The sequence below is a fragment of the Cheilinus undulatus genome, linkage group 15 (genome assembly GCF_018320785.1).
Source record: "Cheilinus undulatus linkage group 15, ASM1832078v1, whole genome shotgun sequence".
NCBI classification, from domain to species: domain Eukaryota; kingdom Metazoa; phylum Chordata; class Actinopteri; order Labriformes; family Labridae; genus Cheilinus; species Cheilinus undulatus.
This window is the reverse complement of record NC_054879.1, coordinates 43151948-43178787: the sequence shown is the minus strand read 5'-3', so window position 1 is coordinate 43178787 and position 26840 is coordinate 43151948. Positions and strand designations below refer to the sequence as shown.

General features: G+C 39.2%; 2 protein-coding genes across 2 annotated transcripts in view; one reads left to right on the top strand and one right to left on the bottom strand.

Moving 5' to 3' along the window:
* The window catches only part of LOC121523053 (calcium-binding mitochondrial carrier protein Aralar1-like), a 39355-nt gene extending 22004 nt beyond the window's left edge, over window positions 1–17351 (bottom strand). The window contains exons 1-7 of the mRNA XM_041807795.1: window positions 17147–17351; window positions 16621–16674; window positions 13130–13272; window positions 7924–8039; window positions 7180–7319; window positions 3138–3284; window positions 432–570 (exon numbers count right to left, since the gene is read on the bottom strand). Coding sequence (XP_041663729.1) covers window positions 432–570; window positions 3138–3284; window positions 7180–7319; window positions 7924–8039; window positions 13130–13272; window positions 16621–16674; window positions 17147–17158 — 751 coding nt within the window. The 5' untranslated portion in view covers window positions 17159–17351. The remainder of the gene's footprint in view (window positions 1–431; window positions 571–3137; window positions 3285–7179; window positions 7320–7923; window positions 8040–13129; window positions 13273–16620; window positions 16675–17146) is intronic.
* A 5604-nt stretch (window positions 17352–22955) lies between these two features.
* hat1 (histone acetyltransferase 1) overlaps window positions 22956–26840 on the top strand; it is a 28670-nt gene continuing 24785 nt past the window's right edge. The window contains exons 1-3 of the mRNA XM_041807903.1: window positions 22956–23152; window positions 23980–24051; window positions 24182–24257. Coding sequence (XP_041663837.1) covers window positions 23146–23152; window positions 23980–24051; window positions 24182–24257 — 155 coding nt within the window. The 5' untranslated portion in view covers window positions 22956–23145. The remainder of the gene's footprint in view (window positions 23153–23979; window positions 24052–24181; window positions 24258–26840) is intronic.

Genomic DNA, 26840 nt, shown 5'->3' with positions numbered 1-26840 from the left:
AATTGATTCATTTCAAAATTATGGGTTTTAAAGGTCAAAGTATAAGATGAAATTCAAATTGATGAGTTTAGATGGTCAATTCACAGGATAAATATTGTAAATTTTGAGTCTAAAAGGTCAAAATATTGGATTAAAAAATTCCAAATCTGCAGACCTCATACCAGTGAGACAGTTATAGAAAAATCATATGATGTGGTGGGCGGGGTCTAACTGTACCACGAGCCAGCTTCGGCCCCCGAGCCTTAAGTTTGACCCCCCTGATGTAGAAGATCGATCTACCAGGTTAGAAATGTCTATTTACCTCAGTAGTTTAGAGCTACAGCAAATGTTCCTGCTGCCACTCTGTCAAAAACAGGTAAAACATCATCGCACATCTCCAATGACATTTTAAACTTTCCTTAGAGAAGTCATTCAGAGAGTTTCAGGTGTACCTTTGGTAACAAGCGTGTCTCTGTAAGAGCCGGCGAGGGTGCTGTAAACCTTCCGGATCAGCTCCATGTTGTTGAGGAGGGAGTTGAAGGCGTTAAAGTAGGAGAAGCTCACCATGTGGGCGATGTTGCCTCCTGCAACCTGGAGACAAAGACAAAGTCCGTCACTGCTACAGGGAGACATGAACTGGATCTAGATGTATTGCCATGGAGTCTTTTTAAGTATGAAGTGCTTATGTAGAGGTCCAAGCTAACTGTAAATTTACCAGATCTTCATCTTTTAATACCTTGTTTTCAAACTGGTAAAACTGATTTTGCTGTAGCCACTTAGGAGCAACACAATCATTCATTTATGGTCAGATTTCTACTTCGTTTTTGCTCCATTTTTGGTCCCCACCAACTCCTTCAGGGCAGAATCCAGCGTATACCAAATGTGTCTCGCATACAGCATAAGACAATACAATATGGCATGGAAGTAGCAAAAAGAAACATCTTGACTCGAAGCTACCATTTTTTCAAACCTGGTTACAAGAAATGATCAATCTGTTACACACTGGAAGAGTCAGACACAGCATCTCTCTCAACTCTGTTCTCTTTGACAACAGCTGGCAACCATTCTTATCCTATCTGTCAAAAATCACCTACAATTTTTTGCTTGTTTGTATAAATTTGTATCGACAGTCTGTGCTGTTTGTTTGTTTGCTGTTGATTTATTTTATCTCCCTTACTTTCAATGTTTTATGTGCCTTTTTATTTTTACTACTGCCTGTTAACCCTTTGAAAATGAATGTCCCCTTTCAGATGGGAGTGTTGATTTGTAAAACTGAGAAAGTATCAATAAAAAAAGAGTAAAAGTAAACTAAAAAGCAACTCAATTGCAACAACTTGAGTAAATGTAATTAGTTGCTTCCCACCCCTGCTAATGGACCCTTTAATATGTCCATCACATCCAGTTAAAGAGCCTGTAAAGTGAAAATAAATCTGTATTAAGGTTTGTTGTATGACAGATAACTGTGTTATGAACCCCCAGGTTAAATTTCAGTCAATAAAATATCTCTAAATTTGTAAAATTAAGCTCCAAAATCATGAAAAATTAGGCAGTAAAATCTGCTCCATGGTGGTGTGGGCGTGTCTATGAGCTGAAGCCACACCCACTCAGGAGAAATACAATCCTCTCAAATTTAAGAAATGCTACAATCTGAATGGAGATAATCACTCACGCCATTAACCCACCCCTTGAACTTACATTGACCTTATGATCAGAGCACAGCTGCCTTGCTCTGTGCCAGAGAAGAGACCAAGGGTGTATTCACACCTGTGGCTCGTTTGCTTTGTACCGATTCAGGGGCAAAAACGATACATTTGTTTCAGTTGTCACTTGGTTCATTTGTGTTCACACAGCAAAACCATTGGGAAAAACAACAGCAATGGAGCATCAGCAGCGTGTGTGGCTAGTTTTTTTTATAGCGTTCATCTGGCTAATGAACCAGTGTTCACTAAATCAACAAAACATGCATTTTTTTTTTGACAGTCAAGACTGCATCTGGAAAATAATGTGCTGATGCACTTGTTAAAACGAAGACGTGCCGCCTCACGGAGCCACGACTCATTTCGTTCAGATAGATCTGTTGTTCTTCCGCCTTCTCTTCTTCTTCTGCTGTTGCTGATTCTTCTACTCCTTCTTCTTCTATTGTTTTAACTGAACAGTTGGCAACCGGGCACATTACTGCCCCCATAACTACAGTGTGTACTACAGTTATGAGTCAGTTGTGCCAGTTTCTGAGGTGATTGTGTTCTCACTGCAAAGGAACCGCTACAGGGCTCGAATGGAAGCGAGCCGAGACCACCCTATTTTGGTGATCTCGACCCACTTGTTTTGTCCTGTATCCGAGTGCGATTGCTGTGTTCACATATGTCCAAACGAACCAGACTTTAGGGGCGGCGCTCACTGTTTCAGAACAACTGCCCCAAACGAGCCAGGTGTGAATATACCCTTAGTCCGTTTTCCAGCTCAAATCTCTGTTATGATGCTTTCAATGGTCCATAGACCACTGTGGCTGATAGATTTGGCCAATTTACACCATAAACAACAACAACAAAAGAAAAAAAACATTTAACTGACTGTTAACTTTCAATAAAAGCAGTGAAATCAGCTAACAACAGATTGACTGAGATGAACTGCTCTGTGATTTTATATTGTAGTGTTAGAGGGGCGGGTCATTCCCCACTGTGGGCTGGTGACATCACTAGTCCACATATTTGCCCCACCCACATTAAACCCAGCCAGGAAAGAGATGAAAACTTTTCTAATGGTCTAAATCCAAAATTCAGTCACAAATAGATCTCAGTGTTTTAATACATTTACAGCAACCTTATTCCAACATATCTAGTGTGTTAAGACACAAATTTTGGATTTTGCTTTACAGGGTCTTTAATTTTCTATGTTAAGGGTTAAGGCAACGGGTTCCATGCGGTTGTTTACTAAACTCAACTAATTCAGGTTTAGATTGTACCGTTTCAGTTATGATCAGCTGCTTTCAAAAAGGAAATGAAGATACATCTTTTCAGGTTGGCCTTTGAGCACCTAAAACAATTTGGTCATTTGTAAGTGAGGTGCTGGACAAATTAAATCCACTTCCTTTCTCTCTTACCTACTAGAATTTGTCTGTGAAATGGTCAGAACTGCTGTGCCTTTTGAGTCAAACTCACTGAAACCAGGTTCTCCTCTACAAACGGAGTCAGCATGTGATGTCTGATGGTGGCCATGATGTCGCTGAAGTCCAACGCAGTGATGCTGCCGCTTTTTTTCTTGTCTTTCTGTGCAAACGCCTGGCGGGCGTGCTCCAACTGCAGCTCCTGCAGCAACAGAGAGAAAGGTCAAGCTGTGAGTGACAAAAGAGGCGAAGAATGTGTTCCTGTGATGAGGAGCGTTGCGAGGAAACTTTGGAGGGTAGAGGTATAATAATATCAGTGTTGGGCAGATGTGGAAGTCATCGGATGTGACAGTGTCAGACACCGGCGTTTGTAATCATCACTGTCTCTCTGAAGACTAATGAAAACCATGCAGCAATGAAGTCTGATCCTGTAGCTGAGCCGAACGGTTGGCGAGGCAGCCGGCAGGTGTGTCTGCAGGAAGATGATTCAATATGACAACCATGCAATCATGTGGATGCAGGCAGAGGCTGACCCCAGGTCAATGTCTGCTGTCAAAGCTCATCGAACAGAAACTTCAGTGCAATATTCAGCTGTTCCTTCTTTACACTCTGATAACCTAATCAGTGGATTGTTGCTGCTGATATATCCCACAATGTTTGCAGATTATATTGTTGAACAGTCATAAAACAATAAGCTTCTCATGCATGCTCTACCTTGTCTGTAAACTCTGAAGTTGCAAATCTAAAACTGCTACAACCACAAGGTGGCAGAGCCAAAACAAACTCTACATAAATCTGCATTTTTTTCTGTGCTTGAAGTAAAACTCAGTTAAAAGAGCTTAGATGTGCTTGGACATGACAGAAAAACAACACAAATATCATGATAGATGTAATGAAATCCTGCACACACAAGAGGCTTCAGTGCAGCAGTGGGAAGCCCCAGTCTAGTATGATAAACCACAAACTGCTTTGAGGGATCCCACACCGCAGCGCAGCCTGTCTAACTCTCGGACCACCCAGCATCTGCCCTCGACTCCAAACCAGGTCCCTCCCTGACCGTACTGCTGCTGCTGTTCATTTAACAGCACAGAGGTCTCAGTGAGCGTAGCAATAAAGCACAACAACAACTTTAAGTGACTTAATGGCACACTGGCGTACCGCGTAAACCACAAGACACAAACGGTAAAGATGCAGCCCCACACCACAGCTCCATTATCTTAAGAGATCATATGTGGCATATAGTTCACCTTACGTCATTTCCATTTGTCCCTCAGCGGGATAAAAATGCCGCGCCACAGCATGAAGGTGATCATTACGATGGGTTTCACATTTATTGACTTTCTTAGATGCTGGAGAAAAAAAGATGCTGTGTGCTGTCAGGATGTGTGCATATATCCTTTTGAATTTACATAAAATCTGTTAACATTCAGCCCCTCTTTTGACCTGCTGATCTGTTTATTTACACTGAACTCTGCTTTGCCGTTAAGAAAACTTAAAATGGGGTTGTGCAAATATTAACATACAAAATTTTTCTTTTTCTTTTTTAATTCAAATCAAATTTTAAACTCCTAAAGTATAAAGCAAAAAGGGCTAGTATCTGGTACATGGTTGACCACAATGCTCAACTTGAGCTCACACAGTCAGAGGCAAAGTCAGACAAAAAGAGGCATCATGAAACAGTTTTTAAATGATGGAAAAATTAGCTCAGAAAGAAAAATATGGGATATAGGATGTCAAACTAACACTTACCATTCTTCATCTTAACCTCCTGAGACCTAAGCTTCAGTTTGGAATGTAACTTTAGTTTATCCCACTTATTTTGGGATAAGAAGTCCTTTTATAAGTTTAAAACTTCAGTCTTGTCTTTGAACAGGAGGTAGTTTTGACTAGGGATGCGCGCGGCTAACCGCTAAAATCAATCAAATTAGCCAACACAGGATTTACGAGCCGGTTAAACAATTTACTTATGATTTTTATAAACATAGGTTTGAAATCCCAGTCTATAATGGTCTTTTAAGCAGTAGCAAACCTCCCCCCATTAGAGGCCGCTGTAGCTTCAATAGATGGCCATTGCCTTCCTGCATTTCACAGATGTAAACATGAGAAGCTCAGCGGTGGCTTAGCGGTTAGCGTGTAGAAGGAACAGTGTGGTATCACAGTTTTTTAAAGTAGTAAATGGAAATAAAGTGGTATGGCGAGGGATGAACTCATGTACAACTTCCATCCATAGTGAAAAGAGGCCACATATCAAAGCATGATATTAATCTGCAAAGAGGACTGAAGGCTGGTGGGGCTAGCTTGTAATGTTAGCCTTAAAAATACCTTTGAGAGAGCCACGATCTAAGTGGTGAAAAGTGGCAAAAATGACTTGAAGTAGCAATAAAAACAAGTTAATGGTGGCAAAAATAGTCAAAAAGCAGCAAAAATGGATGAAAAGGGGCGAAAATGGGGCGAAAAATGAATAAAGGGTCAGAAAGTAGCAAAATGGGTGAGTAGTGACAAAAAATAAGTTACAGGTGGCAAAAAAATGGTCCAAAAGGGGAAATACAAGGCATAAAAAATTGTGAAAAGTGAATAAAATCAGCAAAAGGCAGTCAAAAGTGGAAAAAAAATTGTGAAAATGGGCAAAAATGGGATAAAAGTGGCAGAAAATGGAAAAAGAGGCAAAAAGAAGTGGCAAAATAGACAAATATACAAGACAAGTGGTATTCAATGGCAAAAGGTGGCCTAAATGGACGAAAGGGGCCAAAAAATTGTGAAAAATGGCAAAAATGGGATAAAAGTGGCAGAAAGAAGTGGCAAAAATGCGCAAAAAATAGGAAAGAAGTGGTATTTAATGGCAAAAGGTAGCCTACATGGGCAAAAAGTGGCAAAAAATGGGGAAAAGGGGCAAAAAGAAGTGGCAAAAAATAGAAAACAAGTGGTATTTAATGGCAAAAGGTAGCTTAAATGGGCAAAAAGGGGCAAAAAATGGTGAAAAAGAGTGGCAAAAATGGGAAAAGGGTAGGGGAAAAGTGGTATTTAAAGGCAAAGATAGCTTAAATGGGTGAAAAGTGGCAAAAAAAATTGTGAAAAGGGCAAAAAGTTTTCCTTTTTTGAGGTTTAATGGGTGAATAATATTTAAAATTAAGACATAAAAGAGCCACAAATAATCACAAAAGAGCCACACATTGAGTATCATTACTGTAGAGAGTACTAACGTCACACCCGCTGACACTATGACCCCGTGAGGAACTTGTCTGTCTTCCAAGTTTTATTTCCTCTTTAGACTAGTTGGTTAAACAAAATTTAAATGAGTATTTAGCCGAATACGGAACTAGATGCTTAGGCACATCCTTAGTTTTTACAAAAATGGTGGTTGCAATCTCCCTAAGGTCCTGTTTATGCAGAAAATATATCACAGTAAGAAATGGTGTCAGTCATTAAAGGGGACATATTTTACCCTTTAAGACAAGTTTATATTGGTCTCAGAGGCCTCCAAAACATGTCTGTGAAGTTTGTTGCTGAAAAAACACTCCAGTATTAGATTTTTTCATGTCTTAAAACCCCTCTCTGTCTTTAAATCACTACTATTAGTTACTGTGCTGTCTGACTCCGCCCCTGACCATGCCCCTCTCAGGAAATGGATGCGGCTTAATCATAGACTGTAGAAAGAATTGGACAAACCTTGTGTGACGTCAGCCGTTTGCTTACAATAGGCAGAATCAAACTGCTTTGCTGCTGGAAAATACCTCAGATATAGCTTTGGCATTGTGTCCTTTTCACTATAGCTGGACCACGCTTCTGTATGACATATAGAATAAAAACAACTCTATAACCTTAACATGCTGGGAAAGCTGCCAGCTGAGAGGAGGATCAGGAAAGCCACAACCATTTCCGTAGAGGGGTGGAGTCAAGAGTGGAGTCAGACAGCTCATTAAATTTTAAAGCTACAGACACAGAAACAGCTCGTTCTAAGCAGGGCTGAAACTAGTACATATTTCCCAAAAAGTAATACCTCTCGCTATAAATATTTGACCGCTGGTCCTTCCCTGGTTTGTCCCACAGCTCATCAAATCTAAGAAAAAAAAATCATGACAGCACAGAAAAACATTTACCTGCAGAAACTGTGTGAACTCTGTGTAGCTGAGCTTCTTGTCTCTTTCATGGCCGAAGTGTAGCCTGATGAACTCACAGTCCCAGTTGAAGGGAATGTGGTGATGAACCGTGGTCTGGCTGAAGATGTCACGCACATTTTCTGAAAGAGACAGACGTGAGTGAGCAATACCAAAAGGAAGAGCCGAAAAAAAAACATGTTATGTCCATCTCACATCTTTATTCTTCTCAAAGAGAGCTTTGTTAAAGCAGAGGAAGGAGTCCATTTGGATCAGGAAGCTGAAAAGGCTGTTTGACAGTCTGACCCTTTTTACATTTTGAAGGTTCCCTCCAGGAAATATTCTGTATAAGCACCACTCTGAATTTTAGTAGCATTTATAGAAGGCATCTGCAAAGACGAAGTATAGAGGCAGCGCCTTTGTAAGAGTCTGTTGGTTATAATGCGGCGTCTCAGAAAGCTCGCTTCCTGTTCTCAGATGAGACTTTTAGATTACCAGCTGCTGTAGTGTGTTATACATAAAAATATGATAAAGGATATTTCTGCCCTCTTTACTTGTGCATTTTTAACCATGTGACAAGGTTCAATGTTAGACTTCTTTTTTCTTCTCTTAATCCATTTAAAAATCCTTATCACCTAAACAAAATCAACATGTGGTTAACATGATGTTCAAACTGAAGTGTTAGGACATAATATGGAGCATAGTCTCCCCCACACATGAACATGACATTATCCAGCATGTACATACCAAATGAGATGTTCCCTGTGCCGGTATTGTCAAACAGCTGAAAGGCAACAATGAACAGAGCATCTGGGGCACACAGGACCGACTCAAAGGCCAGAAACTCCTGGAAAGAAATCAGCCTGTTTGGATGAGAAAGACAAGGGCATAACTGAGCAAAAGATGCATCTTAGACAGATTCAAACTCTTGCATTACTTACTTACAGCTTTTATTTAAAAAATACAATAAAAAAAAGATTACAATGCATGACTGAAGGACAGCAAGATAATGCAAAAAATGTGATATGACAACTTTCAAAGTTAAATCATGACATTAAAAGTCACAAAATGTGTTATTTTAAATTTTAAACAATTCTGAGCAATAAGAGGGCTTCTCATTTATGTTGTCTGATAAGCTGAGCTAAAAGGTTTACTTTAGTAATGTGATGATTAGTAATGTAGTACTCGGGAACGGTCTTGGTCTGGAGACCGGTCTCAAGAACACATTTTGAATATCTTGGTCTTGTCTCAGTCTCGGACTGGCCGGACTCTGGATTTTCCATCAAGACCAGTCAAGACCAGCGCTGATCTGCTATTCTTCGACTTCATTAATGCAATAATAAGGAGAATCACTTGCTAAAACAACAAATAGCTACACCTGCTACACCTTCTAGTCAGAAATACCTCTTAACACAAACTTTAGGCCTCATTCACCTGACAAACGTAGATAAACATCTCATTTTCAGATACTTAGAATTATTACAGACTTTGTTAGTCGAACAAATTTGTTAAGATTCCTTGTTTTAATCTGTCAAATTTATTTAAAAGAAAATTAAAATTAAAGAGAGAATGCTTTTTAACTGTTCAACCTTGTTTTTATTTTCAATTGTTTTTTTATGGTCTTGGTCTTGTCTCGGTCTCTGCTTGTCTTGGTCTCGGTCTTGACTCAGTCTTGACCCCCTAAAGTCTTGGTCTTGTCTTGGAGAGTGGTCTTGAGTACAACACTAGTGATGATATATCTCTATTGCCATTTATAGATTGAACTTGGAAGCTTAAAGACCCTGTAAAGTGAATCCAAAGTTTTTGTCTTAACACACTAGATATGTTGGAATATGGTTGATGTAAACATGTGAAAACACTGAGATCTACATGTGACTGAATTTTGGATTTAGACTGTTAGAAAGTTTTCCCCCTCTTTCCTGGCTTGGTTTCATGTGGGCGGGGCAAATATATGGACTAGTGATGTAACCAGCCCACAGGAGGGAACAACCCTGCCCCTCTAACCCTACAATATAAAATCACAGAGCAGTTAATCTCAGTACAGTCTGTTGTTAGCTGATGTCACTGCCTTTATTGAAAGTTAAGTCAGTTAAATGCTGTTTTTTGTTTATTGTAAAGTAAATTTGCCAAATCTATCAGCCACAGTGGTTCATGGATTATTAAAGCATCAGATTTGAACCAGAAAACGGACTTCGTCTCTTCTCTGACACAGAGCCAGGCAGCTGCACTCTTATTATAAGGTCAACATTCAGGTTGTAACACTTTTGTTAAATCTGAGAGGATCGTATTTCTCCTGAGCGGGCTTGGCTTCATTGTATTCAGCAGACATGCCCACACCGTCTTGGAGCAGATTTTACTGCCTCATTTTTCATGACTTTGAAGCTTAATTTTATAAACTTAGAGATGTTTAAGTTGACTGAAATTTGATTTAGGGGTTCATAACAAAGTGACCTGTCATACAACAAACCTAAATACAGATTCATTTTCACTTTACAGGGTCTTTAATATGTCTGCAAGCATCAAAAAGAAGTGAGAAGAGGGTATGTTTTCCTTTTTCAACTTTAAAATTCCAACTAAAGTTAAATATAGTTCAGGCAGATATTCGTGCAACTGCAGTCAGGCACACTGTAAAACCAAACAAGTTGGAACTACTCAGACTGATAATGGAAATGTTTTTAAGTGGTTATACATTTGTTGAGTGTTAAGTTAAAACATACAATTAACATGGTTTTCCCTTATGTCTTCCACACATTTAATTTTGAACAATCATGCCACCCAAAGAAAGCTCATTTAATCGACTACAAGTAAAGCTCATTTATGCTTTACTCATGTATGAAAATAGATCCATGCATTATAAATGCTACAACCATCACTGCCCTCATGCATTTAAAAATCTACAATAGCTATTTCAGCTGTTTTTCTCACTTAAAAGAACACACTTCTATTTTCAAGTTAACAGCACCAAATCTCTGTAAGTATATTTTGTAATTGTGCTCAAATTATTTGACAATTATCCCTTAATAGGCAAGGTTTTCCCTGAATGCCTTTGGCAATTTTGCACCATGAGTGAAGTTACTGATAGAGTTGTTCTGACTTCGATACCAGTATCTTAAATATGTCTGGTACTGCTTAAAATGAAGGTTTTGGCATCGGCAAATGATAATATCGTATCATGGGGGCCATGATACGATATTATTATCCATGATGTACGATGTTGATTATCCTTAGTTTGAAACAGTACAAAAATGACAAAATTGCAGTTTTAAATGCAAACAGTGTCATTTCTGAATGAGACAAAAAAGGGGATATTAATGGGGATGTTCCAGGCTCTGGCTATCTCTCTATATATTATGCTCTATCTGGGCAGCATGATGTGATTGTAGAACAGCCTGCAACTGACTGACAGACCCTCACAGTGAGTACACAATATGGCGGTTAGCATTTGTGTTAGCATTCGAGCTAGCAGTAAGAAATGGTCATAATTCGAATAAAACAGAGAAAAAACAAATTCAATGTTGCATTTACTGGTGTGGATTGAATCATTGAAGTCCCCAAAAGTCAAATGAGTTCCAGGCTCGCTGAAAAATCCTGCCCACGGGATTCAAAGGCATCAATAGTGTCAATGGGAAGGCACAACTGCTAGCTTCAAGACGAAAAACAAGAGGCAACGATTTATGGTTCAAAAGTTATTAAACTTTTGATAAACTGCATCACTTCTTGTCGTGTACGACAGCACCAGTCTGGAAGGCATTTTAACGATCACATTCAGAGAAAAACTGTCACACAGCCACCATTCTCTGCTGTTGCAAAGGGTCCTTTGTTTCTTCTTTGCTGTTCTAAAACAGTTGCCCATGCATGACGTGGGGTACTTCTCGTTTCATATTTCGGTATCCTTCCTTCCTCCGTTCGTGTCGTTTTCTTGCGTCTTAGCTCCTCCCAGCAAGGGATTGAAAGAGAGATTCGAGGAAGAGACAGGAGGAGAGAGGAGGCACGACTTAGTGAATGAAAAGTCCTTCACTTCACCCCATCAGTCTGACAGCGACGTCAGGTACTGATGATGGGATGATCAGCTGATTCACCCTCATAGCCCAAACATTAGCAGATCCGTATTTAAAATAATTTCAAAAACCTTTATGATGACTCACAATAAAAATGGCTTAAAAACAATTTCAATAAAATGTATTGAGAAAAGCATTCTTTATATTAGCCTACAGATCCATTTTTATTTGCTGATAACTGAGGCTCTCTTCCACATAACCTGTAATCTGTCACATCTCCAGGTTGACCTAGTTAAGTTACTTTTTCCCTCATGTTTCTAGTCTGTCATTTCCTGTTTTATTTTGGATACTTACCTTGTGTCTCTTTTCCAGATCACTCCTTCCTGCCCATCCCTACCTGTTTCCCTGTGTCCTGATCATCCTCATGTGTCTCACCTGTGTTGATTGTCGAGTGACTGCACCTGGTGATCCCCGGCTGAGTGTTCCCCTCCTCGTGTATTTAGCTCATTCACTCCCTGTCTGCTGTGCGAGATCGTCTTGTTTCCTTTGTGTCCAATTCCTTCGAGCCTTACTTCTGATTGACCTTCGTGATTTATTTGACCCAGGTTCCCGTCCTAGTTTCCGAGTTAGCCTGCCGTTTTTTGTACCTCTGCCTGCTTGTTTTGACCTCCCGTGTATCGAACCTTTTTCCTGATTAAACGGACTTGAAAGTGCTTGATTCCTGTGTCTGCTTTTGGGTCCTTTGGTCCGGCATATCGTTACATAATCTGATCTATAATTCACCTCAGAGCTCTGTGCGTTTGTTGATATTTTCAGTTAAATAGGAGCAACACACAAACTTCTACCTTAGTGAGGCTTACATTCTGTAAGATTATATCATCCTGTATAAAGTTAGAACATAAACATATTTATTATTTAATCTATCTTTGTTTAAGGGTCTTATTTCAGTGCTGTAAGAACATAAACAGTCATGAACCGTTCAGAGGTGTAGCTTTTCTGGCAGATGCCATGCCTCCAAACCAATCACGTTGCACCTTTGGTAAAAAGAGGATACACCAGTGCTTCCTCGCTCAAGCTCCTCCCGGAGCTGTTTCCCTCCTCGATCCTCACCTCCTCCAGGTGCATTTAAGGAATTGGAAGATCCTTCATCATGGCGGAGGGAGGACGATTTCCGTGTCAGTCGAGGAGAGAGGAGGCGAGGATGGACAAAACTTTGTAATGAGAAGCACCCGTGTTTTCCAGCAGCGAAGAAGAATTGATTTCCAGTTTACAATGCTGACATTTAGCAGGCCTAAACAAATCAAAATATAAAGCTAAACCAAACAGTATTGGTTCGTTGCATAAACTCGTGTACTCGTCGATACCTAAACCTGCATTTTAAGTATCGGACATATTGGTATACTGCATACTGGTATTGGTATCAGAACAACCCTAGAGATTAGTCGTGATTAGCTACAGAAATTAAGATCCTTCCTGATTAAAAGTGTAAATTGCTTGACAGCCCTTTTAAAAGTACTTCAGGTTATCTTATCACAGTTTTTATTGATCAGCTATAGGTGTAAAACTGATTGATAAAGTCACTGTGCAAACATCAATGAGATCAATCATTAACAGTATCTTTTGCATTGAAAATGTAAACCAGAGAGTGGGATAGGTCGGTAAAACTGGATAGAACCATCACAATATCCCAAATCAAATTAAAATTAAATCTTAATCTAAATAAGAAGATTAATGCATTGAAGGGCAAGCGTTTGTACTTTGAAGAAGATTCTTTTCTTATCATTCAGTAGCTGAGGAGGAATTTGTGACACAAGTTTGTTAGGGTATCAAAAGACAACATTTGAAGCAAATAACACCAGTGATATTTTAACCTAAAGTCTACCACCATGTTCCTGAGGATGCACACAAACTTGATAAATCTATGCGAACATGCATCGTGGGTAGTAGCTACTCACCCATCTTTCGTAGTATCAGCCACGCCGGCTATCAGCTCCACGGTCTTGGGATTATGTTGAGGTTGTGCATGCAGACCCAGGTACCTCTGCACAAAGTCTCTGGGGGTCATGTAATGCTCCCCATCCTCCACCACACTGGCATACTGCGGAGGACACACAGGCAGAGCTGTGAACAGTATAAACACTCTATCATCTGTCAGCATGAATTAACATTAGGAGATCAGGGTAGAATTTCTATGGTGTGAATAGAAAAACTGAACAGAATGAGAAAGAAAAGTAGGAGCAGTAGGTGACCATTTAAAGGTTGTTTGTTAATCATTTGCCTGCCATTTCTTTGTGGCCATGGGGTGTTTGTGTGCAGGTTTCTGAATCCACACATACAGTCTACAGTCATTCAAATCCATACAATGTTTGCTGCACTGGATATAACATATGAGAAGTGAAATATCTAACCCACAATATAACAGTAAACATACATTTTTCCCATCCCTTAGTAACTTTGTCCTACACTTACAGTTTGGATGATAGTGTTTTATTGAAACTGTTTTAATCTTCAGTCATCTACCACTCACAGCCAAGTTATTTCCTTCAGGGACACAGCGTTCACATTCGCACAGTTAACACACGTTCATAACCTGGAAACTGCCCAGTACATTCTGAGCAGCTTCACTGCACCATTTATTGGTAAAGGCCTTGAAGAAAGGCACCTCTGTGATGATCGCTCACTTTTAAACTACCAGTCTGGATGATCAAACCAGATTATCTAAAATAACACTTATACACGTTGATGCGTAATCATACATACTGTTGTATCAACTTTTCTGTAAGTGTGCTGACAAACCATTTGTGGATGTAGTAAGCAGAAGAAAAAGTTTTGCTTTTCTAGTTATTTATATTGATCCTTTTCCATTGTTTGCTGGAAAGACAACATCTTAAAGACCCTGTAAAGTGAGAATAAATCTGTATTTAGGTCTGTTGTATGATAGTCCACTGTGTTATGAACCCCCAGGTCAAATTTCAGGCAAATTAAGATTAGAAAATTAAGTTTCAAAGTCATGAAAACTGAGGCAGTCAAATCTGCTCCAGGATGGTGTGGGCGTGTCTGTGGAATGAGCTTAAGCCACGCCCACTCAGGAAAAAAAGTGCTAAAATGCTAACTCACTTCCTCTTTTTTTAGGACTCATTCTTGAACCAGTCTATTAGCCTGCCACCTGACCTTACGTTGACAGATCAGATCATAGACTGTAGAAAGAATTGAAAGAAGCCTGTGCGACGTCAGCCGTCTGCTAACGATAGGCGGACTCAAACTGCTTTGGAAGCCAATCCATGGCGGCTTCCATATTGAAATCGCGGTCTCGACCGAACTTTGGATCAACCTAATGGCCCGCCCACTAAACGCAGCTTCCTGTCAGCTAGCACTCTGGTTGACAGAAACGTAGCTTCTGCCTGTCAAGCTACCTGTCAATCAAATGAGACGCACCAATCAGTCTGCAGTGAGGTTTTTCCTAAATATAATTGAAACGACTGTGGTAAAAAAAAAATTCACCCTCCATACAGTGAGAGCACATGAAGACATTATCTAATGAGACATGCTTGGTTTTTTGAACCAGGCTGTAAACCAGTTTATTTCTAGAGTAAAAAAATGGCTTTTTAACAGGTGTTCAGGGGGGACTTCCAGTGTTCCTGCAGCCAGCCTCAACTGGACACTTGCGGTATTGCAATTTTTTCACTTCCCCATTGGCTTCATTTTTCAGGACTGGAGGTTGGTAGGTTAAAACCTAGTTCACGACTGACCGCAATTATCTGGGATGCCTGGGAGCCCTGTTCACCTGTCAGTCAAATCAGCCGCACCCCTTATTATGCAAATTACCTACAACTCTATAACTGAACAAATGTAAGATGTAAAATCAACCTTCATAGTGTGAACCAATCAAGAAAGGAGTTATTTATACCACTTTTGTATTTTGTACAAGAATGTAAAAGTGTACATTTCTGCAGTAAAAAAAGCATTTGATATGCTTTTACATGGGATCTGATTGGCTTTTGCAGTCACGCTCAAGTGGACAGTGAGGATTTACATTTTTTTTGCGCTTCTGCACTGACTTGTCAACATTGGAGTATACTGTTTTGTGACTGGTGACTCCTGAATTGACAACTTAGAAATAAGTTCAATTAAAATGTAAACAGACGAAGATTAACCAAGTTTTATGAATATTACGGCTATTTAAAATAAAATTTTCTGCCACTGCTATTAACTTTAAGTTTAGATTTCTCTGTTACATTGTTTCCTTTTGCACAAGCTAGTTTTGTTGAATTGAATAAGGCTGCTTTTGGGTTAAAATTTTGCAGAAATACAGTTTAAGTGTGGAGAAGTTAGTGGAAAATCAATGGTTTAGGAAACAAAACTTAAAGAATGATTAAATCCTATCCTCACAAAATATTTGTTTAAGCTGAAGAATTGAGGTTCAGTCAATCAGACACTAAAGAAAGAGCCTTATATTGTACCTGCTTATATGCTTCCTTCAGCCGATCAGTGATACCTCACTTTAAAATAGCATCAAAGAGGAATCACTCGCTTAATCAATATTTATCACACATGCAAGTGTTGTGTTGTGACTGTGTGTCATTTGACTGAATCTAAATATGCTCAGCTGAAGCAGCTCTCTGCTAAACCCGATCTCTCAGTCAGGCTTCGAGACGTATGGTCATTTTTAGAGGCAGGGTTGGGTTTCAGATTGGAACAGGGATAGCTCAGGAAACACAAGTGCCACATGAACTGGCAACAGAAAGGCCACCCTCATGGGTGTGAGCCAAGCTGGGCTACAGTGAGCATGAGATAAACAGAGAAAAGAGTGTGGGAGGAGACCTCCACACCAAGTGTTTTCAAGGCTTCAATTCATTGCACTCTGCTGAGTTAATGTTTTAAGTGAAAATATTAATTCCAAGCAATTTATTACCACATTACTCCAGCACATGATTGTGTATCCATTCACCCTCACAGTAGGCATCAAGTAGTTCTTAATCAAATTATACAGGCAGTCAGAATGAGCTTCCACTAATTAACTCTTCCACCTGAATATGCTTTACAAATTACTCGGCCCTCTTATGGCAGAGTTGAGAGCTGTGGAAGGCAACTTGTACCTCAAACAGACTCGCTTCTTTATACTCCAAACAAGTCTTATGGGGGTAAACAAACCTACACACTAAAGCCAGGGATCTGCTTCCTTAGAGGGTAAAGCGGACAGAGCTATATGAGTTTTCAATGTCAAAGTAAAGATTGAAACCCATACAACACACGCTTACTAAAGTGGGGCTCCTCTTTTGAAGCAGATCCAAAATTAGGCAAAGCATTTGTGTGACCTTTATTGAACTATGTATCCCAACACTGAGACTACTCACTAACTACAACATGTCCATACACTTACAACACTGCATTACTGTGTGTGTTTGTGTTTTTCTATGCTTTACATGTTCATGAATGACAGTCTTACCTTCAGAAAAATACTCTTCAAGTCATGGGGGTCCGCTCTTTTTGTTACTTGCACCTATGAGACAAAATTTAGAGTTTACAATGAAACAACAGTCCAGCCAGATGATTATAATACTGCCTATAAATCAAAACAAACTGTGAACTATGACATATGTTCGAACAGTAAATCAACAATGCTGAAGTTGTTTCTCTTTAGCTTTGATTTACACGCAGTCACAGACATCTATGACACCATGCACATCAAAATGACCGCTCTGACTTCAGATTAAAAGCAACATCGAGAGAAATATCTCTAAAATAACACATGCAACAGAGGAAAGAAATTACAGTAGTTGTCTCTGCGAGGCCGGCAGAGATGCGCCTATATACAGATGCAGAATTAAAAGAGTGGGGGTCTCTGAGACACCAGCTTTACACCCACGCGTCCGCACTGACATGCTCTCCTCCCAGTCCGCCAGCGATAAGCTAGCAGCCGCTTTGCCGCCTTTAAAAATTAATATCAGATAGAGAAATATTGACGGAGTCACCTTGACCGCCATGCTGGGTGTGACGTCAGCTGCAGTGGACTAGCGCAGGCGCTGGGCATCGGGATGTCAGCGGGCATGACAGCTCAGGAGAGGTCTGGGACTCCAATATATATTTAGCAAAGTGTCGTCCTTTAACTCTGACTGTCCGCGGAGGAGCCGCCGGGATAGGAGGGATGCTCCGGACAGAGAGGGCTCACACGGATGGCAGATGTATTACAGCATTTCCTGTCTGCTCGGGTCGATCCAGGACACGGCTCACTCTGAGACTGCAGTGATGGAGACTGTAAAATATAACTATATGTAGTAGTCGTTACTGTAATGCTGATCAAACTGATTAAAAACGTTTAATTGTAAGTAAACATGAAAACTAGCTAAAAATAGCAAATGGCGTCAGTGTTGCAACTAATATTGTCAATGAATGTAGGGGAGACCGGGGGCAGTTGCAACAAACCTAACTGAGACTGCAGATTCTTCATCAGGTCCCACATTAAAAAAAAAACAGACAGTCTTCTGCAGACCTCAGAACACAGGCGCCCCCTCTCGCAGACTTAATCTGAGACGCTGGCTGTGTCTGAAACCACTCTGTAGCTGATGCTGTCAGAGTTGTTTTAAGTTGCCATGACAACATGAAAGGTAAAATACCTACATTTAATTTACATGGTTGTCAGATTGTTTGATTTTTGTATTCAGTCATGAAATGTCTGCTTTGTTAATGTTTATAACATTATTGGTCACGTTATTATTTTATTTATAATTTTGTCCGTGATGTTCCTCCTGTTAATAAAGTTTTAAGGTGACGTGATTGTGTGACCGGAAGCTAGCTACCGAGAGATTCGCGGGTCTCGGCATGGAGACGAGTAAACACCCGCTGACCTTTTTGTTCCCTTTTTTCTGTTGGTCATCAGGTGAACACGGTAAATATTGTTTATTTTATTGCTTATGAGTTGTGTATGAGGAATACCCACCTGGTTTAAACTGTAAATTGTCTTGTTATTTCAGTTTTCACGGTGCTCCACATGCAAATTCTTCTGTGAAGATTAGACCTTGAAGTGGACATCGGTTTGACTCGTCTCAGAAAATTAAAATATTGTGAAAAAGTTTAATATTGGAAAGATATGGTGTCACACTCTAATCAGCTAGTTAACTCCAAACACCTGCAAAGGTTTCCTGAGCCTTTAAATGGTCTCTCAGTCTGGGTTAGTAGGCCACACAGTCAGTGGGAAGACTGCAGACTTGACAGATGTCCAGAAGACAGTCACTGACACCCTCCACAGGGAGGGTAAGCCACAGGAGGTCATTGCTAAAGAAGCTGGTTGTTCAGAGTGCTGTATCCAAGCATATTCATAGAAAGTTGAGTGGAAGGAAAAAGTGGGGTAGGAAAAGGGATAACTGCAACCTTGAGAGAATTGTCAAGCAAAATCCATTCAAGAATTTGGGGGAGCTTCACAAGGAGTGGACTGAGGCTGGAGTCAGCGCATCAAGAGCCACTACGCACCGATGAATCCTAGACATGGGCTACAAATGTGGCATTCCTCTTGTCAATCCACTCCTGAACCAGAGACAACATCAGAAGCATCTTACCTGGGCTGTGGAGAAAAAGAACTGGACCGTTGCTCAGTAGTCCAAAGTCCTCTGTTCAGATAAAAGTACATTTTGCATATCATTGGGAAATCAAGGCCCCAGAGTCTGGAGGAAGAGTGGAGAGGCACAGAATCCATGTTGCTTGAGGTCCAGTGTGAAGTTTCCACAGTCAGTGATGATTTGGGCTGCCATGGCATCTGCTGGTGTTGGTTCACTGTGTTTTCTGAAGTCCACAGTCAACGCAGCCATCTACCAGGACATTTTAGAGACCTTTAAGCCTCCTTCTGCTGACAAGCTTTATGGAGATGCCGATTTAATTTTCCAGCAGCACTTGGCACCTGCCCACACTGCCAAAGGTACCAAAATCTGGTTAAATGACCATGGTGTTACTGTGCTTGATTGGCCAGCAAATTGGCCTGACCTGAACCCCGTAGAGAATCTATGGGGTATTGTCAAGAGGAAGATGAGAGACACCAGACCCAACAATGCAGATGACCTGAAGGCTGCTATTAAAGCAACCTGGGCTTCCATTACACCTGAGCAGTGCCACAGGCTGATTGCCTCCATGCCATGCCGCATTGATGCAGTAATACATGCAAAAGGAGGCCAAAATTAAATATTGAGTGCATAGAAATGAACATACTTTTCAGAAGCCTGACATTTCTGTTTAAAATATCCTTTTTTTATTGATCTTATGAAATATTCTAATTTTCTGAGACACTGAATTTTGGATTTTCATTATCTGTAAGCCATAATCATCAACATTTCAAGAAATAAAGGCACTCTATGGGGTATAAGTCTACATAATATATGGGTTTCAGTTTCTGAAATGACAAAAAAATTAAACCTTTTCATGATATTCTAATTTTTTGAGATGTACCTGTATATAGTGAGCAGCTCTCATTCGTCCGTCATGTTTGAGAAAAGCAACCACAATGCATGATGGTAAATATTGCTGGGTTAGTGACTATTGGCTGTTCTCTACTTTTAACAGTGCGTTGTGGGATAGAATGAGTGCACTATATAGCGAATAACAATGCTCACTCAGAATTAAGACACCATTGCAAAATGGCGTATTCACTTTATAGTGCACTATGTAGTGAATAGGGAGTGATTTCAGACACAGTCACAGTCCATAAGACATATTTCCAGTTTTGGAGGGGGTTCAATGCAAATTTATGTAACCAGTGGAAATATCAGCCTTGTATTTATGATGGTGTTGAAAAAAACTGTGACACTGGGGTTCTCTTACTGACTGCATTTAATTTCTGGCAAAAACAACAAGAGACAAATACCTCATTCTAACTTCACAGCCCCCTTCATATCCTCTACTACATGGTCTCATACAAAAGGGTTATTTTGACATGGAATAAAACAGGGGCGTAGCCAGGACGCTGAAATATCCAGGGCTTATCCATACACTGTAGAAAGAATTGGAAAAGCCTTTTGATTACAATAGGCGGACTCAAACTAACCTGACACGCCAGATGGATTTGTTTCACACATCCATCTGGAAAACCTTCAATATACAGCGTATGGGAAAGGACAGAGCCTTTGAAAAAAACTGATTGGATGAACGTTCTGTCTGTCACATCTTTACGGGCCAATCAGCACAACAAAACCCTCGACGTTGTCACCACTACCAAGGTGCTCGTGTGCAGCTACCAAGGAATAAACTCCATATAGAACTGCATAACGGGAACCAAGGCAACTATAGACATGTCAATACACGACTTTTGCCGTTTTTAAGAAAACAACTCACTGCTGTTCTTTGTTCTTCTTTTAACGAAGAAGTGTCGTCAAGTTCTGATAAAACTGGCACTTTAGCAGCATCCATGCTAATGTGTTCTGCCATACTTGTACCAGCTTCTTGTTGCTGCTTGCTTACGTCATGACTCTGATGCGCCAAAAAGTACTGCCCCTCATCAAAAAATGCCCCAAAGTTTGGGCAATAGGCTGGGCCATTGACAGCTGTCCTGTCCCTCTCTGCACTTTACAACAAACAATGCACAATCGCTGAAAGTCAACCTGACTTTCAAGTGACCTGTACAACTCAAAATCTGTGTCTGAATTTGCTGAAGATAACACATTGTACACTTGGCTTTGGTACCATCTTAAACTAAAGGTAGATGACTTCCTGTTTGTATACAGAGACCTATGGGTCTTAATGAAGCCTTAATTGTAATAAGTATCAGTTGTCATTAATCATGGTTTAAACCATCCCCATGTTTGAGGAAGTTACATTTAATTTGATTGATTGACATTGGTATTTAGAAAGTGTGTTTAGTATATTAACTCTAAAGAGGTCAGTTAAGCCAACATTTTCTGGAGACTAACCCCTATTTTATGAATTATAAAACTGATCTACCACCACATTGCTGCTTACTTGTATGAAACATACCCATGAGCCATTCAGACAAAAAAATAACACTTTTTTAGAAAGAGTCCATCACAAGATTGCCTCTAAAAAACTATTTTTATTTCAACATTGTATTTCCTCCCTCTATTGAGGGATCTTCTCATTGCCTACATTTGCAGAAAAAAAGTCTAAAAGACTGTAGTTTGTAGTTCAGAGATCAAGCAGCATGTTTTGCCTCCACGCAGACACAATTTGTTGCCTCAGGATGATAAAAGGTATGGTATTGTTCAGAAAAGGGATAATCTAGTGCCAGCAGTGTAGTGGAGGTAAAATTACAGTGGCTTAAACATGACTGGGCAGGTCATTCATTGGTGCACCTGCAGAACAGAATATCTGAGGCTGGGATGATAACACAGCATTACCCGGGCTCAGAGGGATGTTCACGATTGCACTTTCCCCTGTAGAGTCAATTCCTGTTTATTTTATTGAGCTTTAGTTAAACCTCGCCACTTTTATGAATGAAAAGTTTCTGTACTTCACTGATATGTACAAAAGGGCCAATTCTTTAATCCAAAGTGTTTCTGTCCTAAATTTACAATACTTGACTGCATATAAAGTGTGGTGGGGTGAGTGGTTTTACTCTAAAACTTTTTTAATCACGTTTTTTTTATTGTATGATGATATATATATATATATATATATATATATTTCTTAATCTTATCAACTCACTGACTCGACAAAAGCTAATCTTCATCATAACTAATGTACTGTGTTGCATCAAGCAAACAATATACTTTAAAACTGAAATTGATAACTGTAATTCTGTATTTTAGATGCCAAATTTAACTGTATCACCATCATATCCTTTGTTCATTTATTTATTTTCTTTTATTTACCTTTTGCCTTTAGCTCAGTCCAACTGATGTTTAGCCTGATGAACATCTGTAAAGCAGGTTGTGTCCATATGAAGTTCTTTTAATTTATTTTGTATTATAACATTTTATTATATCTTTTTGATTCATATGAATATTTATCAATATTACTATGTAATTTTATGCTCATCATAGAGTTATTTTTGCGCATTAAGATATAGTCACTATCTACTATCTAAAAAAATGATATTGGTCATCTTATGCTTTGGTTTTGTACTACCTTTAAATATACTGAATAAATATGAAACTAAAGTTTGCCCCAAGTTGAGGGCCTATAGCTCTGTTGTTTCATTAATTCAAAACAAACAAAAACTAACTGATGTAGGTTAGCCTGGCAACAAAAGTATCATTTAAAAATCTCAGACATTGTTTTTGACATAATTATAATTACCCAGTTTCATTTTGCTCCCTACAACGCAGACATAGGCTACATTTTAAATTATTACATTGGCTTTTATATCAATAATTACTTGGTAATTTAGGGTAAAAAAAAAAGGAAAAAAACAATCTTTGGCTCTAGGAAATATTTATAAAATAATTCCTTGTTTAACATGCAAAAAATGAGCATCAACTTACAAACAGATTTAAACATATATAATGAAATTTAAAGAGTTGACAGCTTTACACTAACTTATATTCTATTTTCCTTTGCTTTTCTTTTATCCTTTTCTTTTCTTTTCTTAAACGTTATTGCAAAACAGAACTAAACAAAGACTTTTTCACAAAGCGATGTTTAAAATGTTATTTTTTTAAAACTGCGTTGTTGTTAAACGAGTAAGCAGCAAATATCTGCAGCAGATATATAGTTTCTTTCATCGATACACTGGTGTGGGCTGCTTTTACTCTTTTGTGAACAGGAAACACTATTTTATTTTTGAAACGCCGTTTTATTTTGAAACGCAGTTTTACAAATGTTTGATGAAGACGTCCTTTTTTATACGGCTCTGAAATGATGTGGGCTTTTGTAGACGGCGTCCCATTTTATAGAAAGAAGAGATAGAAAGTAACGATAAAAAAAACTATTTTTTAAATGAAAACTACTTCCCGTTTCCACACGGACCCGGAAGTTGTCTTGATTCCGCGGGTCTTTTGGGACAACACATAGCTCCGCACAACAGTGTGCAGAAATGGCGGGTAAGTGCCAGAACGCATTATATGTGCTGCTCTTTCGACTTTGCTTCAGTGTTAACCTGTCCACATTTATACCACTGAGCTGTGTGCAGACCGGCTTAAGTTTTATTTACGTTGACGACCGGTGAAAATATTGCGAGCTAAGCTAACGGTAGCTGTGAGGGGCCTGTTTGCTAACGCGAGTAGCATGCTATCAGGCCGTCAGCATTCATGTGTTTGTGTGTTTATGTAACGCTAATGTGTCGAAATGAGTGCGTGACTAGAGTGTTTGCGTTATCTCTGGCTAAATGCGTCCTCTTTGTTGATTATCTCTGGAAACGACGTAAATTACAGGGCTTACAGCTGATGGTACCTTAGCTGACTGAAACATCCCCAACTCGATGCCTATTGAATTGTCTTTTCGACAGATCTCTCACTCTGTGTGAACAACGTCATTGCTGAAAAGCACTGATGGTAAATAAACGGTCTGTGATTTTTCGGCAGGCTATTCGGAGTCCAGTAGTACTGTTATCGTGTTACATAGGCAGATTATGTCTATCTGTGTTCACACAAACATGTAAATATCATAATGCATTGTCTACCATACATTTACATTGATCCGCCTCTACATTTGTCTTGATTTCTAAATCTACTTAATGATATTCAGCTAGCAAATGTATTGATCACTCTAGATTGCTGATATTTAACTGTGATCATTACTGCAAAGGTATGATTTGGTGTGCATACAACCTGCACAGTTGTTTACGTTCTTAATTGGAGCATCTGATTAAAATACTCCTCATAGATATACAGCTCTGTTTTGATTGAGGCAAATGTGTTTGTTTTCTCAGGAGTTAACACCATGGAGAAGAAACTGGCTGAATACAAGTGTGACACAAATGAAGCAATATGCTTGAAGCTAGGTATGTTTGCCATTTCGATTTTTTTTTTTTGCTTTTGTTTATTAGACTTGCTAATGTGTGAACATGTGATGTACATTTGTGCGCCATCTGTGTTTTAATGGTTAACCTCTAACCTTAATTTAAATTTCAGTTCGCTTCCCTGAAGATGTTGAAGATGAGGGCACCACATTTCACCCTGAATACAGCCACCAACTGTTTGGAGATGAGTGAGTGTTTTACCACCAGCTTTTTTATACTTCAGAAGAGGTTCCTATCTCAAAAAGGAGCTTTTTGGTTTATTGCTTTGGTTGCTGATCTGCATTGCTCAATGACATACTGAGGACGAAACAGCATTTCATATCCTGTTGTCTCAAAGTAGTGGCTGCAGATAAGCACAAACTGCTACCTGCAATATTGCTATAACCAGTCTGATAAAATATGATCATTGTGTATTATTGTAGGCACTAACAAAGATTATTATTCATTGGTTATTTTTGTATGCATGTGCATCATTGCAAAATGCACTCTTGTGAGTCTTTGGCCATATGAAATATATCTTTACCCATGTAAAGTAGGGGAAAACAAAGTAACTACAAAATCCTGTTCACATTTAGTATATGCATTTTCCTGTTAGGGCTATACAGTTATTGTAAACACCATTTCTGGTACATACCAGCTTCACTGCCTGAAACATTCAGTTATATTTACCTGGAAGTGTTGCCTGCCTCAGAGTTCCAACTTATTATTGAACATAAAGGTATGGTTTTAGTTTGTATGCTTTCTGTCCAAGAATGAGATAAAGACTGGACTGGATTTCTAATAAGGTCAGCTTAGCTTTGCACAAAACACCTGCTAAGATGACTACAAAAACTACAAGTACTTAATTGATTTCATTTCAATGTTTCCTACGCATAAACAATACTTGTTTGTGCCACCTAGATATACTTACAGCCACCCAAGTATACTTGGAGACCATTATTTATTCATTTATTATCCATATACTGTCACCATTAGAGAGACCTTCACTAGCAGATATTTTGTATAAGCAGGCTTCAGCTGCAACAGCCTCCCAAACAAATTTGATATTTACAATTCTAGGCTGGAGTGCCTTCAAGGGAGCACCCACAACAACCAATGAGAACGAGCAGACAAGGTAGCGTCACCAGTCAGATCATACATACTCACAGCCATAAACACATCTTTAACTTAATTTCAGCAGGATTTCATCCTGAGTCTTTCCCTTTTTTTTATGATTTTTGCTGCACCTGTAACTCATGCCAGGACAGCCTGTTGTGGAGGGACAGCAAGACAGTATCGACAGACGTCCGTATTTGTGTTTGTTTTTTTCTGAAGTCACATGATTACACAAGGTAGTTGGCAGGTCGGCAGGTGTGTGGTCTCTAGTGATCTGACAGTCTTTCTCCAATGTTTTTAAAATAATTTCCATCTGAAAAGTGTTTAATGTAAGGCAAGCCTAAGAGTAGCACAGATTTTACCTGGAACACAGGTGAACTGAACCTGTGCTTAGTGCTTTGGCTCAACTATTTACCATAAAACTCCCTGTAAACCACAACCTTTTATTTTTGCATGTGTCTAACCAGACTAAGTAGATTTAATATTTTACTTGAGTTTGAGATGTGTTGTAACCCTGAAGTCCTTAAATGTCTGGTGTTGGTGCTTTGTCAGGCTTAGTCTGACACAAGTTAACCTCTAGAGCAGTGCTGTTACTCAACCAGTGAGCCAAATTGTTGAAAAATACATTTGCAAGAGCCACAATCTTAAGTGGTGAAAAGTGGCAATAGAAATAGATTCAAGGTGGAGAAAGCGGTAAAAATGGGTGAAAGGGACAAAAAAATGAGTTACAGGTGGCAAAAATGGTCAAAGAGCAGCAAAAACGTGGCAAATACTAAGGAAACATAATATAATATAGGCAAAAAATCAGCAAAAAGGTGGGAAAAATGAGCAGAGAGTGGCAAAACAGGAAAAAAGTGGTATTTTTAATGGCAAAAGAGAGTTTGAATGGGTGAAAAGTGGTACATAAAATGGCAAAAGGGGGGCAAAAAATGCAAAAAAACAGGGTGAAAGTGGAACAAATGAAATAAGAGTAGCAAAAAAGTGACCAAAGACGTGGCAAAATATGCTAAAAGCAGTATAAATTGATTGAAATTGGCAAAAAAAATTAAGAACTGATTAAAGTGACTTGCAATGGATGATTTCTCATGTCAAAGTTTTAGTTTTTAAGGTTTTCTGGGAGAATAATATTTCAGATTAAGACACAGTAAAACCACAAGTCATCCCAAAAGAGCCACACGTTGAGTATCACTGCACTCAAATGCTGAGACAGGAGACTTCTTGTGTTTTATTCAAAAGACTTGAACTACTTCATCTGACATTTGCGTGTTTTCAGTATTAAAAAGACCACTGATCTGTTCTTGAAACATGAATATGATGGCCTGTCAAGATAAACAAAGACCAAATGTAGACTGGCTTAGAAAAGAAGAGATTTATACAGTAATGCAACAGCGAGAAATATGTTTCTATTTTTCTTTGCTCATTGAGCTTTACCTGAAAGCAGCTGCACCTTAAATTTCATTGGCAGAGCAAACCCCTGCTGTAGATTTTCTGTGTGTAACCTGTATTTCCAGTATAATTTTAGCCCTTCATGTTATTTTCAAATCCCAAATTCCTAAATGTTTGTGTTTGTGACGATACCAAGCCTGTGATCATTTTGTGGCAAGTTAAGTCTCTGATATACAAAGCTAAAAAGCGTTTAAAAAAAATTAACAAAGATTTGTCTCTTATGTCGTTTT